At 52.0% G+C, this 15,357-nt stretch overlaps 1 protein-coding gene across 2 annotated transcripts in view; it reads left to right on the top strand.

Annotated features, from left to right (window-relative positions):
- The first annotated feature begins 1,029 nt into the window (after positions 1-1,029).
- PLEKHM2 (pleckstrin homology and RUN domain containing M2) overlaps positions 1,030-15,357 on the top strand; it is a 38,799-nt gene continuing 24,471 nt past the window's right edge. The window contains exon 1 of one of the 2 annotated variants that reach the window (XM_061184904.1): positions 1,030-1,137. In XM_061184904.1, the coding sequence (XP_061040887.1) occupies positions 1,078-1,137 (60 nt within the window). In that variant the 5' untranslated portion in view covers positions 1,030-1,077. The remainder of the gene's footprint in view (positions 1,138-15,357) is intronic. The other variant, XM_061184903.1, reaches the window with a different exon arrangement.

Raw genomic sequence — 15,357 nt, 5'->3', positions numbered from 1 at the left:
GGAAAAAAATAAATACAATGATATATATTGACAAAAAAAAAAAAGGAATAGAAAGGAAGGACTAATGGATGTATCAGGTATATACTTATTTGGGAACCAAATGAGTAAGTGAGCCAGGCAGGAGACTGAGAACTTTAAGTGGCTTCAAAACATGGTGAAATTTGGGGAGAGTGCTGTGTGGGGAGAAGGGGAACAGTTATGGTGGGTTTCAGGGCTGAGGCAGTGGGGGGCCCTCAGGATATGTGGACCAGCTGAAGAAGTGGTATCAGGGTGAGAATTGGCAGGGGCATCAGGACTGAAGATGAAGGTGAGGCGAAGAGGGTGTGCTTTGGAGGTGGGGAGGGGTACCGAGGACCCGGAGTGGCCTGAAAGTTTGGGACGGGGAGGTGAGGGTGGGGAACTGAGGAGTGGAGTGGCCAGGTCCTCTGGGCTGGTGAGGGCCAGGCTGGCCGGTGGGGACCAGTCGGCTGGGGTCTATGGGCAGGTCCGGGAGGGGGTCTCTGCGCTGCCAAAAGCCAAGGGGCCTGAGAGCCGGAGTCTGAGCATTGAGGGGTCTCGGGGACCTCGGGGCTAAGGAAGGGGACGCTACCGATGGAGTCTGGGCCGTGGGGGTCTCCGGGAGGCGAGGTGTCCAGATCCCTGGGGTCCGAGGGGGCCTCCGGGGGCCCCGAGCGGAGCGGAGGAGGGCCTCCAGGGTCTCTAAGAAAGGCCGGGGCACCTGGGTCTGAGGGCCGACGGCGTCTCCGGGATCCCGGCTCTACGGGCGCGGGCGCGGGCGCGGCGCCGGCATCCCAGCCAGACCGCCGGCCTTGGCGCCGCCCCGCCTGACATCAGTTCCTGCCGCCGCCGCCGCGCACAGCCCGCAGCCTCCTTCCCCGCCGGCCGCGCTCCGGAGCCGCCGGGCCGCGGCGGAGCGAGGGGCCGGGCGAGGCGAGGGCCGGGCGGCGGGCGCCGGGCCCCGCGGCCGGCACGACGGAGCCCCCGTACGGCCGGCGGCAGCGGTTGCTGGCGGCCCCGGGGCCCCGGCGCGGGAAGCGGCGGCGGCGGGGCGGCGGCGGCGGCGGCGGCGGCGGCGCCATGGAGCCGCGGGAGGTGAAGGACCGGATCCTGGAGAACATCTCTCTGTCGGTGAAGAAGGTGAGCGCGGCCTGCCCTCCCCGGCCCGGGCCCCGAGGCCAACCCGGCCCGCCCTGTCCAGGCCCCCGACCCCATCCAGCTCCCCCTTCTTCCCCCGGGTCGCTCGCGCGGGCCGGGGTCCCTCCTGTCACCGGGGCTCGGGACACCGCCCTTACCCTCCGCGACCCCGAGGACGAGGAGCCGCCGGGAGCCCCGGGATTTTGGAGGGGAAGCCCGGCGGCTCACGTGAGCGCCGCTGCCTCCGAGCTATTTTTAAAAAACAAAGTTGAGGTCAGCATCCTGGGAGCTTCTACAAGCCAGGCCCAGGGGCCCTGAGTCACGTAGAGGGGCCGCCACCCGCCAGGACCCCCCACTCTGGGGGTAGCAGCAGAAAAGCCCTGGGAGGGCCCCACCTGCAGCGCATCCCTGGGCGGCATCGCTGCATCCTCGATCTCCCCTGTGTTTGCATCTCGGGAGTGGCAGTCTGGGTGAAGGCCCGTGATAAGCAGCTTCCAGTCTTCCCAGTTCTGGGTGACACTGCCTCTGGTCTTGGGAAGTTCCTTGAAAAATCTTGCCCAAGGATGGCAGTTTTGAAGAGGCTTATTTCAGAGCTTTGATTGAGAACCTAAAGTACCTTGCATTTTGGACAGTGACCTGTGGAACTTGGTGACACTACGGTGTATGGGGCTCCCTGCAGTAGAGATCAATGTCCCAATTCCAGGTAGAGAAAAAATATGACCTATTAAGGGCATGTAACTATATGTGTGAAGGAGTCAGCTTATCTGAGGAAGGGTCCTAGGTAAGGGGCAAAAGGTAGAATTCATATTCACTTAAAACCAAACCAGAATTGATAATCGTTTGAGGAATATTGTTGGAATGTTTTACCAATTTGAATTCCTAGTTCACCCGATAGTCTCAGAAACTATGAGATGGTGGTGGAGGCAGGGATGACTTGACGGGTAGGAGGAGGCTTATCAGATTGGTTTAATTACTTCAACAGACCAAAATGAAGAGAATTCATTAAATCAACCCTTATATATATATTTTTAAATATTTATTTATTTATTTTTATAATTATTTATTTTGGCTGCTCCGGGTCCCAGTTGCGGCACGCAGGATCTTCCTTGCAGCATGTGGACTCCTTAGTTGCGGCATGAACTCTTAGTTGCGGCATGCATGCAGGATCTAGTACCCAACCAGGGATTGAACCCGAGCCCCCCCTGCATTGCAAGCGTGGAGTTCTGCCCACCGGACCACCAGGGAAGTCCCAAATCAACCCTTGTATTTAAATAACCGTGTTTTCCCCCCACTTAAATTCCTCAAAAGCAACATAGGCAAGCAATTTTACCTTTCATAAAGATCAGTGTGGCATAAAAAGAAAAGTAGATTCAAAATGTGCTCTTGCTAAAAGGTTCCTCTAAAAGTACAACTAAAAGCAACATTGCAAACATTCAACGAAAGTTTTATTTAGTTTTCCTGAGCTTTGCTAATGCAATGGGATATTATATTTGCTTACTCAAGGAGTGTAGGATGAGCAAATACTTTGTTTAAAAGCAATCCAGGGACTTCCCTGGTGGTGCAGTGGTTAAGAATCTGCCTGCCAATGCAGGGGACGTGGGTTCGAGCCCTGGTCTGGGAAGATCCCACATGCCAGGGAGCAACCAAGCCCGTGCACCATAACTACTGAGCCTGAGATCTAGAGGCTGTGAGCCACAACTACTGAGCCCGTATGCCACAACTAATGAAGCCCACATGCCTAGAGCCTGTGCTCCTCAACAAGAGAAGCCACTGCAACGAGAAGCCCGCGCACCGCAACGAAGAGTAGCCCCCGCTCGCCACAACTAGAGAAAGTCCGTGCACAGCAACAAAGACCGAACGCAGCCAAAAAAAATAGATAAATAAATAAATTTTTTAAATAAATAAATAAATAAGCAATCCATCTTTGGTAATGGAAGACAAAGGAAGACTGCTGACCTTTCTAATCTAATCTGGGCTGGTTATGGCTTCACGTAGGCCTCGTGTTTTATGTATAGATTTCCAACTCATAAATAAATGGGGAAAGTCCGGGTAGAAAGGGGGTGGACATGTGTGTAAGCACGAATCTTTTGAGGGCAGAGATCCACTCTGTGAACCAGCCTGCCATTTATGAAGGAGTTGGGTGTGCTTGACAAGATGCTTATCATTGGATGCGTTTGGACAAGGAAGGGTGCATCAGAAGGTATGTCGCACCCTAGAAACTGGAAACCCATCCGTGGGTGAATCGCAACAAGAGGCATGACTAGCGTCGTGGATAAGAACATGGGTTCTGGAGTCTGGTGGCCTGGGCAGAATCCCTGCCCTGCCAATGAATAACCCTGTAACCTTGGGTAGGTTCCTTACCCTCTCCATGCCTCAGTTTTCTCATCTGTAAAGCAGGGATGTTGTGAAGATTTGATGAGAGTATGTATGTACAGTGTTTAGTGTGGTGCTTAACCCAGTCTTAATAAGCTGTCTTAGTCTCTCTGGGCTGCTGTAACAGACCACAATAGACTGGGTGGCTTGTAAACAACATACATTTATTTGTCACAGTTCTGGAGGCTGGAAGCCTGAAAACACTGAGTCCCAGCATGGTCGGGTTCTGGTGAGGGCTGTGTTTCGGGCTGGGTTGCAGACTGCTGACTTCTCCCTGTGTCCTCTCATGGGGGTGTGGGGGGAGGGAGCTCTCCTGGGTCTCTTTTATAAGAGAATTAATCCCATTCATTAGGGCTCCACCCTCATGACATAATCACCTCCCAAAGGCCCCACCTCCTAACACCATCGCACTGGGGGTTAGGATTTCAACATATGAACTTGTGGGGGGACACAAACATTCAGGCTATAGCATAAGTGGTCGCTTTTTCTGTTTGTTTGTGGTAGAGCCAATTCCTCCCTTTCACAAGGTCTGAAGATGGCTAACAACCTTACCACCTAGACATTGCTAAATACCATTTGGCCTTGTTACCCACTTCCTTTGTATGTTGCGTTTCAGAGAACTATTTTATGATTCTGGCGTATGAAGGGCATTTGGTTTTCTGAGTCAGAGTATCTGCTTCTAATAGGAATTGGCTCAGCTACAGCAGTAGGCTTTGAGGGCTAGCCATCTTGGGGTCGGATTTGACCTTGAACACCAGTCCCTCCTAAATTTGTTATATGGCACCTTGAGAGTTGCTTCGCCTTTTTTGTCCATCCTACCGCTAGTAAAATGGTCTAACCGATCCTTTTATAAGGACGTTGCATGAAGAAAATGAGGTGTAATTTCTGCAAAAAAAAAAGATCCGTGTGTATTAGCTATATTTGCAAAGGGTAATTGAGAACTTTTTATTGAAATAGAATATACCTACAGAAGATAGCATACACCTACACTCCTAAATGTAGAGCTGAGTGAGTTCTCACAAAGTGAGCACATCCACATATCCAGCACCTAGAGCAAGAAGCAGACACAGCCATCATCCCAGAAGCTACACCCCCAAGTGCAACCACTGTTCCTAAGCAGCGTTGTTGAGTTCAGCTATTTTCACACCTAGATTTTGTGATGCTGAACATGTCCTGTAACACCAGTGCAGTAGCTGATCCGGGGAACCCGTGTTCTGATATGAAGGCAGGATTCCTGGGGGTTAGAGAGAATTGGAGAGTCTAATAGTTAGCACAGTTAAATGACAATGATAACAATGAAAGGCAAGTGCCATATGAAACATCCCAGATGCAGACAATAAAGCTTGTGGTTGCCGATTTGTTAATAGCTAAAGAGAAACGTCCAAGTCAAAGAGTGTTGGCATTTTGAATTGGCATGTGGTTCTACTAAATAGCATCTTCTCCAGGGCAGGGGAGGCAGTGGTTTTCATGAGAGTTTTGTTTTGTTTTGTTTCTGAGGAGCATGTCTGTTGCATACGCTTGTAGTCTGAGCAAAGGCTCTGTGCAGTGGAAGGCAGCCTCTGCCCTCCAACAGTTCACATATTGGTTGGAGGGAGGATTTAAAAAGTCACCAAGGCAAGGAGAAGCCTCAGAGAAGGCGAGCTTAACTGAGTCTTGGCAAATTGGTAGAATTCAGAGACAGAGAAGAAGTGGGCATTTAAGATAGAAAGTAGTGGGCATTCAACATCCCCAAGGCAGTGGGGACGTCCAGGTGGCCTTCTGAGGACAGTGAGGAGACAGACCAGTCTCAGGAGTGTGGAGGGTTCTCCTCGATATGGCTGGAAAGTGCTTTCCATGGAAGCTGCCCAGCACAGTGGATACAAATGCAGGTTACAAACGCAGGATACAAATACAAGTACACAGACCTCGATTTGGGTTTGAATTTTGGGTTTGTCACTGACCATGTTGACCCTGGCAAATCACTGGACCTCAATTAGCCTCAGCAGTCAGAACCTACTCATAGTTGTAATGAGAATGAAATTACAGGAGATGACACACTCAGAGCACTGAGTACAGGATCTCACTCATAACAAGGCCTGAATAAGGTATTAGCTACCATTAGCACTTGCAAGTGTCTGTGTGAACCCTGCCATTTTCTCTTGTGCAGTTTTCAAAGTCTTACACTACACTTCTCTGTTTCTTCAAGCTCATGGTTTGTCAAGACTTTTTCTTCAAAGACCAGATGGTGAATATTTTCAGCCCATGTGGTCTTCATTGAAACTAATCAGTCCTTCCCTTGTAGCTCAAAAGCAACCACAGACAATCCATACATGTAGCTGGATTTGGCCCGGAGCTACTTTGTATTTGTGCACAAAAATGTCCTCCCCAGGGTAGGCTAGGGATCGCTTTCAGAGAAGCTGGTGTGATGGCCAGTCCCATAGTTAACGAAATCTCTATTGTCACTGGGTTTTTGCACTATGTCAGGCTTGTGGAATGAATATGGACACTCGTAAATTCCACTGGATGTGTGTCCATGTATCCTGTCTTTCAAAAACATTTACTGATCCCCTTCCTTCTGTCCTCACTGCCCTAGGCCCTAAAAGGGTAGAAGTGAGCAAGGCAGATAAGATATCTGGAGTGGATATTCCAGTAGGAGTGAAACCGTGCACCTCAGATTAGGACTCAAACCCAGCCCAAACCCAGATTGGGACTTGAACCCATGAGGCTGGGACTTGAACCCGGCCAAAACCCACAGTCTTCCAAGTGAGATCACACATCTGGTTTCAGGACTTAATGAAGCTCAGGTTCTTGACGTCTCATTGCAGAAAGAATTCAGTGAGAGACAAAGTGATAGGTGAGAAGTGGATTTATTTAGAGAGACACACACTCCACAGACAGAGTGTGGGCCATCGCAGAAGGTGAGAAAGGCACCAGGGTATGGGGCTGTCAGTTTTTATAGGAGTGGGTAATTTCATAGGCTAATGAGTGGGGGGAGTATTCCAGCTATTTTAGGAAGGGGCGGGGATTTCCAGGAATTGGGCTACTGCCCACTTTTTGATCCTTACTGTCGGTCTTGGAACTGTCATGGCACCTGTGGGTGTGTCATTTAGCGTGCTGATGTAAGCGTATACTGAGGCTCCGGGTCTAGTGGGCCATCTTGGACCCATTTGGTTCTAATCAGTTTATGTCATGTCCTCGGGCTATGTTATTCTTTCAAAGGTTGTGCCCTGCCTCCTTCCCTCCTGTTTCAGGAGGAGAAAGTGATAAGTTAGCAGACAAACCAATACAAAGACCTTCAGATTGTGATGTGTCCTGAAGGCCTCAGTCAGGAAAAGGTGGTGAGCTGGCAGAGGATCTGCTGCAGAGGGGGGTGGCCAGAGAAGACTTGCCAAAGAGGTGACATTGCTTCCAGCAAGGGACACTGGCTAGGATGAGAGAGTGAGACATTAGTCTAGGAAGACGAGGAGTTGTTTTAAAAAATACACAAATAGCTCAGAAGTGTACAAAAGGAAAAGTAAGCGACCCCAGTTCTCTGTCTCCTCAGCCCCAATTTGGATCCCCTTAAACAGGGTGAATAGCTGTATATTGATAAAGTAACCCTCCTTGAGAGAATGTTCCTAGGTCGGGACCACCTTCTCTCACCGAGGACAACCCAGGTCCCCAGCGCCCTCAGTCTGGGCGGGTTGCCCCACCGGGGTGGGCTCTGAGGGGCCTTCTATTTCTGGCCAGGCATACCCTGCGTTGAGCGGGGGTCTCCCGATCGGGGTCTGCTGACCCTGGTCTAAGAGCTGTTCAACCTCGCCTGGAAGTGCAGCTGAAACGGCTGGGTCCGGTGGTGGGCTTTTTGCCCCCATTTTTCCACTCCACCAGACAGGTTAGATCTGCCAGTACATTAAAGGTCAGCTAGGGCAGCTCTTTCCCAGAGAGGGCCTGGTAGTTAGATCTGTGTGGGAATTACACTCATCATTTGATTTCAGTCAATAGTTTTGTTCTCTTGGCTTCATGGAAAAACTCTTCAGAGTTTTAAAATCTTAAGCGTTCTGAAAACCCCTGATGACCTGAGTCACCCGGGCAAAGAGCTCGATAAAATAATAAATATCCACACACACATGTTATAAACAGAAGTGCTAAGGGCTCCCCTTCCCCTGCCCGAGTCCTGAGGTTGGCAGGAGCTGTCTCTCTGCTCCTCTCCTCTCTCATATCACGGAGGCTACCTAGAGAGGGATGTGAGGGGCCTGAGGGCCCCCAAGCGGGAACCACTTAGGTGTGCCCCTGACCCCCCGAGTGACCCCACCCAGGCCCAGCATGAGACGCTGGTGGAGAACTGGTCACTGGTTTTTCTGAGCCCTGCCTGAGGTTTACTGTGGTTCTCCTTTTGCAAGATGCTTCTCTGATGTTAGGGCTCTGTTTGAAGGCTGGTGACATTGTGGTCCTTTCCACCCCATCAGAGGACACCCCGGGCCCTCTCTTTCTCCATGCCTTGGCTCTAGCATTAGGCTCAGCCACCTCGAAAGGCCCCGTTTGATGACTGGAGGCCAGGCAGAAACAGGTCTGCATCAGGCAGCGGCAGCTCCGTTCAGTCGGGGTGGGCCCCAGCCGTTTGTGTAATCACAGTGGACACACGGAGTGTCGGAGGGAGCAGTGGCGATTCCTGCGGGTCCCCCTCAAAACTCATCCGGCTGGAACCCATTGGGAAAAGAAATTTCCCTGCAAAACTGAAAGGCTGCTGATGGCTGACTGAAACGTCAGGCCTAAAAACTAATGCTGAATGAGGGTGGAGTGGTCAAGATGTTTCCACGTGGAAAGAAAGGAGCTGGTATTCTGGGTGCGAGCATTGTGGGAGGAGAAAGCTGGCGTTTGTAGGTGCTGGGGGGGGCTCTGGGTGGGTCGTTCTCCCCCCCTCGAGTCTTCAGTGCTCATCTCTGGCATCAGGATTTGCCACCATGGCAAGGAGAGTGTGGTGCCACTGAGGCTGGCGGTGCCCTTATGTCCAAGGAAAGCAACGGGGCTTTTCCCCCTTGGATAAAAAGCTCTCCTGGGTGACCTCAATGCTGATGGAGCAGGGACCCCCCCCCCCCCCGCCCGGTACAAGGTGAAGTGAGTGACCCTGGGCCCAGAGCTCTCTTCCCTGGGGCTGGTTTGGGTGACCGTTCCTTTCCAGCCCTGTCCTCCTCCTCACTGCTGCTTGCTTGATGTCTGGATGTCCTAGAACTTCCATTTGAGGCAGGGGAATAAGGACAGTTTCTGGAAGAGTCCATTTGGCTGGAGCTGAGAGTTTAGGTCATTGATCTGTTGCTTGTTATGACCACCTAGGGTGCCAAGAGCACCTCCTCTGTCTTTCTAGCAAAGCAACTGGTTCTGCCACAGAGACATTCTCCCATCTTACGTATTTGTAATTCATCTTTCTTCCTTTTGCTCCTAAGTAGTCACAAACATTATAGAAATGTATAAGGAAGAAAGTGGTCCTTTCCTATCATCGCCCCTCCTCCCCAGCTATCTGTACTTAAGAGTTAGAACTAAAAGAGTCTAAGAAACCCAGTAACATGTAAGAGCAAGGGAAGGACTAATGTAGACTTGAAATCCACACTTAATTCAAAGTAGTCAACTTCTGTTCACACTTCACCCTAAGTTCTTTATTTTTGGTGTTACAGACTACTGAGGCGTGAAACGTCCAGACACGCTAACAGGAAGGGGAGTGATCATAGCAGAAGAATCCTTACATTTAATGCACTCAGCACCTGATGTTCACACACACTTCCTCAGTCAGGCTCACAACAGACTTGCAGGATGGATCATGATCCCTGTTTAATACATGAGGGAAGTGAAGTTTAGAAAAGTAACTCGCCCAAGATTCTAACCCTCATAAGGGGCAGATCTGGATTTGAACCATGTTTCTCGCTCTTGCTCTTTCCATTTCTCTGAGCCTTTTCCATCTCCATCATGTCTGTCTGGAAATTATAACAGATAATCCATCCCCGCAGGTCAGTCTTGTGGGCCAGTCCGCTATAAAACCACCCGTTCATTTAACAAGTGGGTGCCTATGTTGTGCCGGGCGCCTTTCCAGTCACTAGGAATCAGCAGTGAACAGAGCCCACCAAGCCCCTGCCCCCTCGGGGCTGACACTCTAGGAGGCGAGACCAGCGCTAAACAAATCACAGCGGATGGGGCGTGTGCCCTGCCCCAGGCCCTCCCACATGCCCTTCAGGAACCTATCAGTGGTGCTCTCGGCACACTTCCTGACCCTGTATTTACACCTTCAGCTTCTAAAGTCTCTGACTGTCTCACACAGGCCTGGGAGGAGGCAAGGGTGTCCTCTCAACCTAAGTTGTGATTTAGACAGTGACTGGATGGCCATTTTCCTCAGCAACAGTGTGGTTGTCTGGGTGGGGGAAGTACTCATGAGGTCACGTTGCAGTTACGGCGGAGGAAGAGAGAAGTGAAAGATGAACACAGAGCCAGTGGAGGCTCCCAGGCTTTGGAAGACTGAGTAAAATGAGGCTTTGAAAAACTCCCTCCCTCCTGGCCGCTGGTGCTACCCACAGCACTGAATGTGAGCGCTCAGAAAACAGGGCAGCGTTCCTGCCAGCTTCTGCTTCCATCGCAGCGGTACAAGGATGGAGTAGAATCCTGCCTGCGGCGTGTTCTTTCAGGCCATTGGTTGGCTTCTAGGTCTCTGGTGTTTGCCCAGGGACCTCTCGGGAGGGCCTCTTACATTTTCCTCTCCACTCTGAAAGGACCCCTTGGTCCCTCCATCAGAGGTCAACCCTGTGCTGAGTTCAGAGGCAGAACAATTGTAGTACCTCGGGGCTGGGACACTCCCCTGCCAGGAAGGAGGAGCATTTAACTGCTTTTGGAAACCATATTCTGTCAGATTACCCAGTTACCAAGAGATCTGTGCCCAACTAGGCTAGTCCCCTCCTGCTGTCATCGTTCCAACACTCCAAAGCGCAAAAAATGAAATCCATGGATAATCCAAGTACCTGCTTTTTTGTTTTTTCTTTTGGCCGTGCCACGCGCGCCTTGTGGGATCCTAGTTCCCTGACCAGGGTTTGAACCCGGGTCCCCTGCAATGGAAGCACGGAGTCCCAACCACTGGACCGCCAGGGAATTCCCAAGTACCTGCTCTTTTCAGCTTTTCCCCTGTATATCTTTCAACAGAGCTGCCAGTAAAGCAGAGAGCCTGCCAACTCCAGCAAAGGGGCTAATGAGCAGTGATTTGGGAGGTGGGAAAGAAAGCTGTATAATTGGGTGTATTTAGTGGCAAATGAATGGTTAAGAAGCATTGATTTCACCCAACTTGCTTCAGGAACAGTGCAGGCCCATGGTAAACAAACAGCACACCCTTTAGGGCGACCCTACATGTGGTGGTGCCAGTCAGTCCCAGGATGCCACCAGCCTGGGCACAAGCCTTTGCCGGGCGGGGGCATTGGCTGCAGGACTGTGTTTTTCATGCCCACCGAGAAACCAGGCCCGTCGTTTCTGAATGGCAGGATCTCTGACTGGTTCTTGTGCAGAGGTGATGCCTGGGTTCTCTAGTTCTATAATCTACTATAGTTGTCGTTGGGAATGAGCTATTTTCCAGGCTAAGGTAGGGTGGGATCTCAGGTGAGGGATTTTAAAATGAGAATGAGTCAGAAGCATTGCAGTTGCCTGGGGTTGGTGGAGCAGTGGACACCCAGTGGGCCTTAGCTTCTGTGGACATTCTCATGTTGTCTAGGAAGGAAGTGGCTGGAACCTTCCCAACATCGCCCCCCTAAACTCCCAGCTCCCATTCGACAGAGCCCTGGGAGTGGCCCAAGACCCCTACTGCTCTGTCCTCCTCAGTAGGACGCTGGGATGAGCACTTTTCAGATGGTCACAGCAGGTGTCCCTGACATTCACTTTATCCCCAGGGAGGATGGAAGCAGACAGAAGGGGCTCCAGGAATAGCTACCTCTGTGGTATCTGAGCACACCGGGCCAAGACGCTGCAGTAAAGCAGAAGGACCACTGGACAAAGCCAGGAGGTGCCGGAAGTGTCTTCATTTCCCTGGGCTCCAGCCTCCCAGACCCACGAGATGAGGGTTCTGGCTAAGTGATTATTTTTCTGATTTTCAGTGCATTCGGTAGTTAAAGCTCCATTCACTGGGAGCTTCTCCCTTGCTCACTCTAACTGCCCCCCACACCCTCCTGAATGAGAGGCTCCAGGAGAGGAAGACGGTAAGAGGCCCTCCCGAGAGGTCCCTGTGCAAACACCAGAGACCTGGAAGCCAAGCAACAGCCTGAAAAAACACGCCACACACAGGATTCTACTCCACCCTCATACCACTGGTGATTTCTAAGGGCTCATATGCCCTTAGATTCTGAAATTCTTCATCCTGGCCAGCGCCCAGCCTTGTCTTCGATTCCAATGGAGAGTCTTTCCAGAAATGCTATCGATAGTAGCCTTCCTTTCCTTGGATCATGTAAAGCAGGCATTATTGCTCTTTTTTTAAATTTATTTATTTATTTATTTTTGGCTGCGTTGGGTCTTCGTTGCTACGTGTAGGCTTTCTCTAGTTGCGGCGAGCGGGGGCTACTCTTCGTTGTGGTGTGTGGGCTTCTCATTGCGGTGGCTTCTCTTGTTGTGGAGCATGGGCTCTAGGCGTGCGGGCTTCAGTAGTTGTGGCGCACAGGCTCAGTAGTTGTGGCGCACGGACTCTAGAGCGCAGGCTCAGTAGTTGTGGCGCACGGGCTTAGTTGCTCCGTGGCATGTGGGATCTTCCCGGACCAGGGCTCGAACCCGCGTCGCCTGCATTGGCAGGCGGATTCTTAACCACTGCACCACCAGGGAAGTCCCGGCATTATTGTTTTTAAGAAGCTTTGCTAAGATTTAAAAGAGTCCAGCCTGCCTGCCTTATTATTTATTTATTTGTTTACATTTATTTCTGAGAGGACGGGTGATGAGCCCTGGCCTTCTCTTCAGATCCATGAGAGTCTGTGTCTGAAGCCAGTGCAAACTACTGGTGCGGGATCAGGGTGGGGACGTTGATTCGGTGGCCGCACCAGCCCTTCTTTAGCCATGTCTGCCATGGACGAGCCCTCATGGGGTCCCTCTCCCTGGGGGCGTCCAGGCATCAAGGTTTGGAGCTATCCTAACCCCAAAAGTAATAAATGGTATCACACAGCTTGACCCCTGCCTGTCCTCGGAGGGTCTGCCTCAGCAAGAAGAGCAAGTGTCCGTGAGGCCCGCAGGTGCAGCTTGACCCAGCAGGGCCCCCCCCCTCCACCGCCAGTGGCTAGAATTCTGAAGGCAAGGCGGGCAGAGGCCTCCCACTTCCCGCAGGCCTCGTCCCTCGCCCGTGCCGCACCCCAGCTGCAGCCGGTGAGAGGCAGCCCGGGGACGAGGTGTCCGAGTGGGTCCTGCAGCTCAGGGTGGCTCCGAGTTTGAGCTGAGCTCGTGTAACCGGGGCCATCATTGGTTTAATTTGTAAAAGAGGTGCTCTGAGGTCGGCTGGCGGTCCACCTCTCTCCAGCTGCGGTCTTTTCTGCTTTTGGATTTCTACTTCCTAGGCCTGCACTGGGGAGGCTGTTCTAAATACTCTGTCGTCTAAATACATCTGGTCTCCGTGGAGCCAGTAGAGCGGCTGCTGTTACCTGGCGACCTCCTCCCTGAGCAGCGGGAGAGTCTCCTGTGTTCAAGGTCGGTGTCCTCTGCGTGCTGAGCAGGGATGGAGCGGGCCCAGCAGTGAGCCCCAAGGTGGTTGGGCGGCTCACACGGGCATGTCGACAGCCTGGGTCTGTCCAGCCTCACAGACTCTCCTGCCTTTGTTGGGGCAGGGATTTTTCTCCTGCTCTGTAAACCTAGGCGTGCGGAGCCCCCCACCCCGCCGCCCCCCACCGCCGCCGCCCCCGCCCCCCTCCCCCCCCCAGTACAGACTGTGAGCAGAGCGAGATTTCAGATCCCCGGCTGTTTGCTGAGCAGCATCACAGCCTCTTTGGTCTCAACTGACCAGGGAGAAGGAAAGGAGGGCACCTGTAACCAGCTCATTTTCCCTTGGCCATTTTTAATCTTTCACAGCTGCCGTGGAGTTACCTATTAGGGACCAATTCTGGAAGGATTTCTTGGTACCGACCATAGAACTAGAAATTGTTTCATGGTTATGCATCCATGAGAGAGACAAGACCGAGAGGGCCTGGCTGTGGCAGCTCCGAGCGGAGAGTGGGACTAACCCTAATTAAAATGCCCTGAGTCAGGCATTTCTTGGCTTGCGGAAGCGCGCCACCCCCATGTCCCTGCAGCCACGGGGTCTGGCACAGTCTCGTGATGGCCAGTCTTCCCAGAGGGCTCAGCAGGGAGCACCGGCCTCCTGGCCGTGAGAGTCTGGGGTGAGCTGAACCCAGCTCTTCCTGGCCTGGGTGCCCAAGTGCACCCGGAGAACTGGGAACAGGGAGAGAAGAGCAGCTTAGCCAGTCCGGGTGTGGCCTGGGAGCATGACTTGGAGACGAGGCCTGAGTTCAAGAACTCTCAGGAAACCATGGCTTTAAAAACAATTTTTTTTTTATAAATTTATTTCTTTATTTTTGGCTGCGTTGGGTCTTCTTTACTGCGCACAGGCTTTCTCTAGTTGCGGCGAGCAGGGGCTACTCTTCGTTGAGGTGCGTGGGCGTCTCATTGCGGTGGCCTTTAGTAGTTGTGGCTTATGGGCTCTAGAGCGCAGGCTCAGTAGTTGTGGCTCACAGGCTCTAGAGCGCAGGCTCAGTATTTGTGGCTCGTGGGCTCTAGAGCACAGGCTCAGTAGTTGCGGCACACGGGCTCAGTAGTTGTGGCTCGTGGGCTTAGTTGCTCCACGGCATGTGGAATCTTCCCGGACCAGGGCTCGAACCCGTGTCCCCTGCATCGACAGGCAGATTCTTAACCACTGCACCACCAGGGAAGCCCTGCCTTGCTTATTTTTAAATTTTCTTCCCATGAGAATTTTTTCATCCTCCCACCATCAAGCTCACCAACCCACCTGGGCTCCCATCTGTGGCCACCCCTCCCCTCCCTGGGCAGTGGATCCCACCCCGTCTTTCCTGTTCAAGGACTTGGCTCCTTTACTCCACCCCCATTTTCCTGCCACCTTTTTGGCAAAGCTGGTAAAAGGGGTTTTCTGTATTGCTGTCTTCTCTTTTTTCCTTCCTTCCTTCTCCTCTTCTTTTCTCTCTTCTAACCAAATTGAATAATAATTTTTACCCCGTGTCATCAAACATCTCCCGTTTTCAAGTTCCAATTGCCTCATCAATGTCAGTTTACAAATACCTCATTTGCTTGAAACAGGATCCAAAAAACCTCTGACTCTCCCTGGCGGACTCCTCCCAGGCTTTCTTCCCTACCTCTTCACCCCGATTGCTTTTCATCAAGGTTCCCGGCCCCTCCCTTTATGTGGGAGCGTGACCCGATGGACTGATCATTCCCTCCCTCTGCAGACTGTCTTCATGTAGCTTCTGGAGCACACACTGTCCGGATTGTCCACCTGCCTTGCTGCCTGTGCCTTCTCAGTCTAAAGCAGTGATCCTCAGCCCTGGCTGGGCATTAGAATTATCTGGGGAGTGTTACTAAGAAATGCTGGTTCCTGGGCCCCACCGCCAGAGTTTCTGCTCTGGTTGATCTGGAGAGGCGCCTGGCCATTGTTCTTTTCCTCCAGTCCCCCAAGTGGCCCTGTTGTGCAGACTGGGGGAGGACCCCTGGTCTGACACTGCAGCGCCCTGGCTTAGTGCTCAGATGCTCCTCTCTCTGCATTCCTAAGATGATCTCATCCAATTCCACAACTTTAAATACCATCCAAAGGCTGATGGCGCTGACCTCTCTCTGAACTCCAGACCCATTTATACAACTGTCTCCTTGACATCTCCACTTAGATACCTGATAGAT

This window comes from Eubalaena glacialis, chromosome 3, assembly GCF_028564815.1.
Source record: "Eubalaena glacialis isolate mEubGla1 chromosome 3, mEubGla1.1.hap2.+ XY, whole genome shotgun sequence".
Lineage (NCBI taxonomy): Eukaryota > Metazoa > Chordata > Mammalia > Artiodactyla > Balaenidae > Eubalaena > Eubalaena glacialis.
The sequence above is the reverse complement of the archived record's forward strand: the minus strand, read 5'-3'. Positions and strand labels throughout refer to the sequence as shown.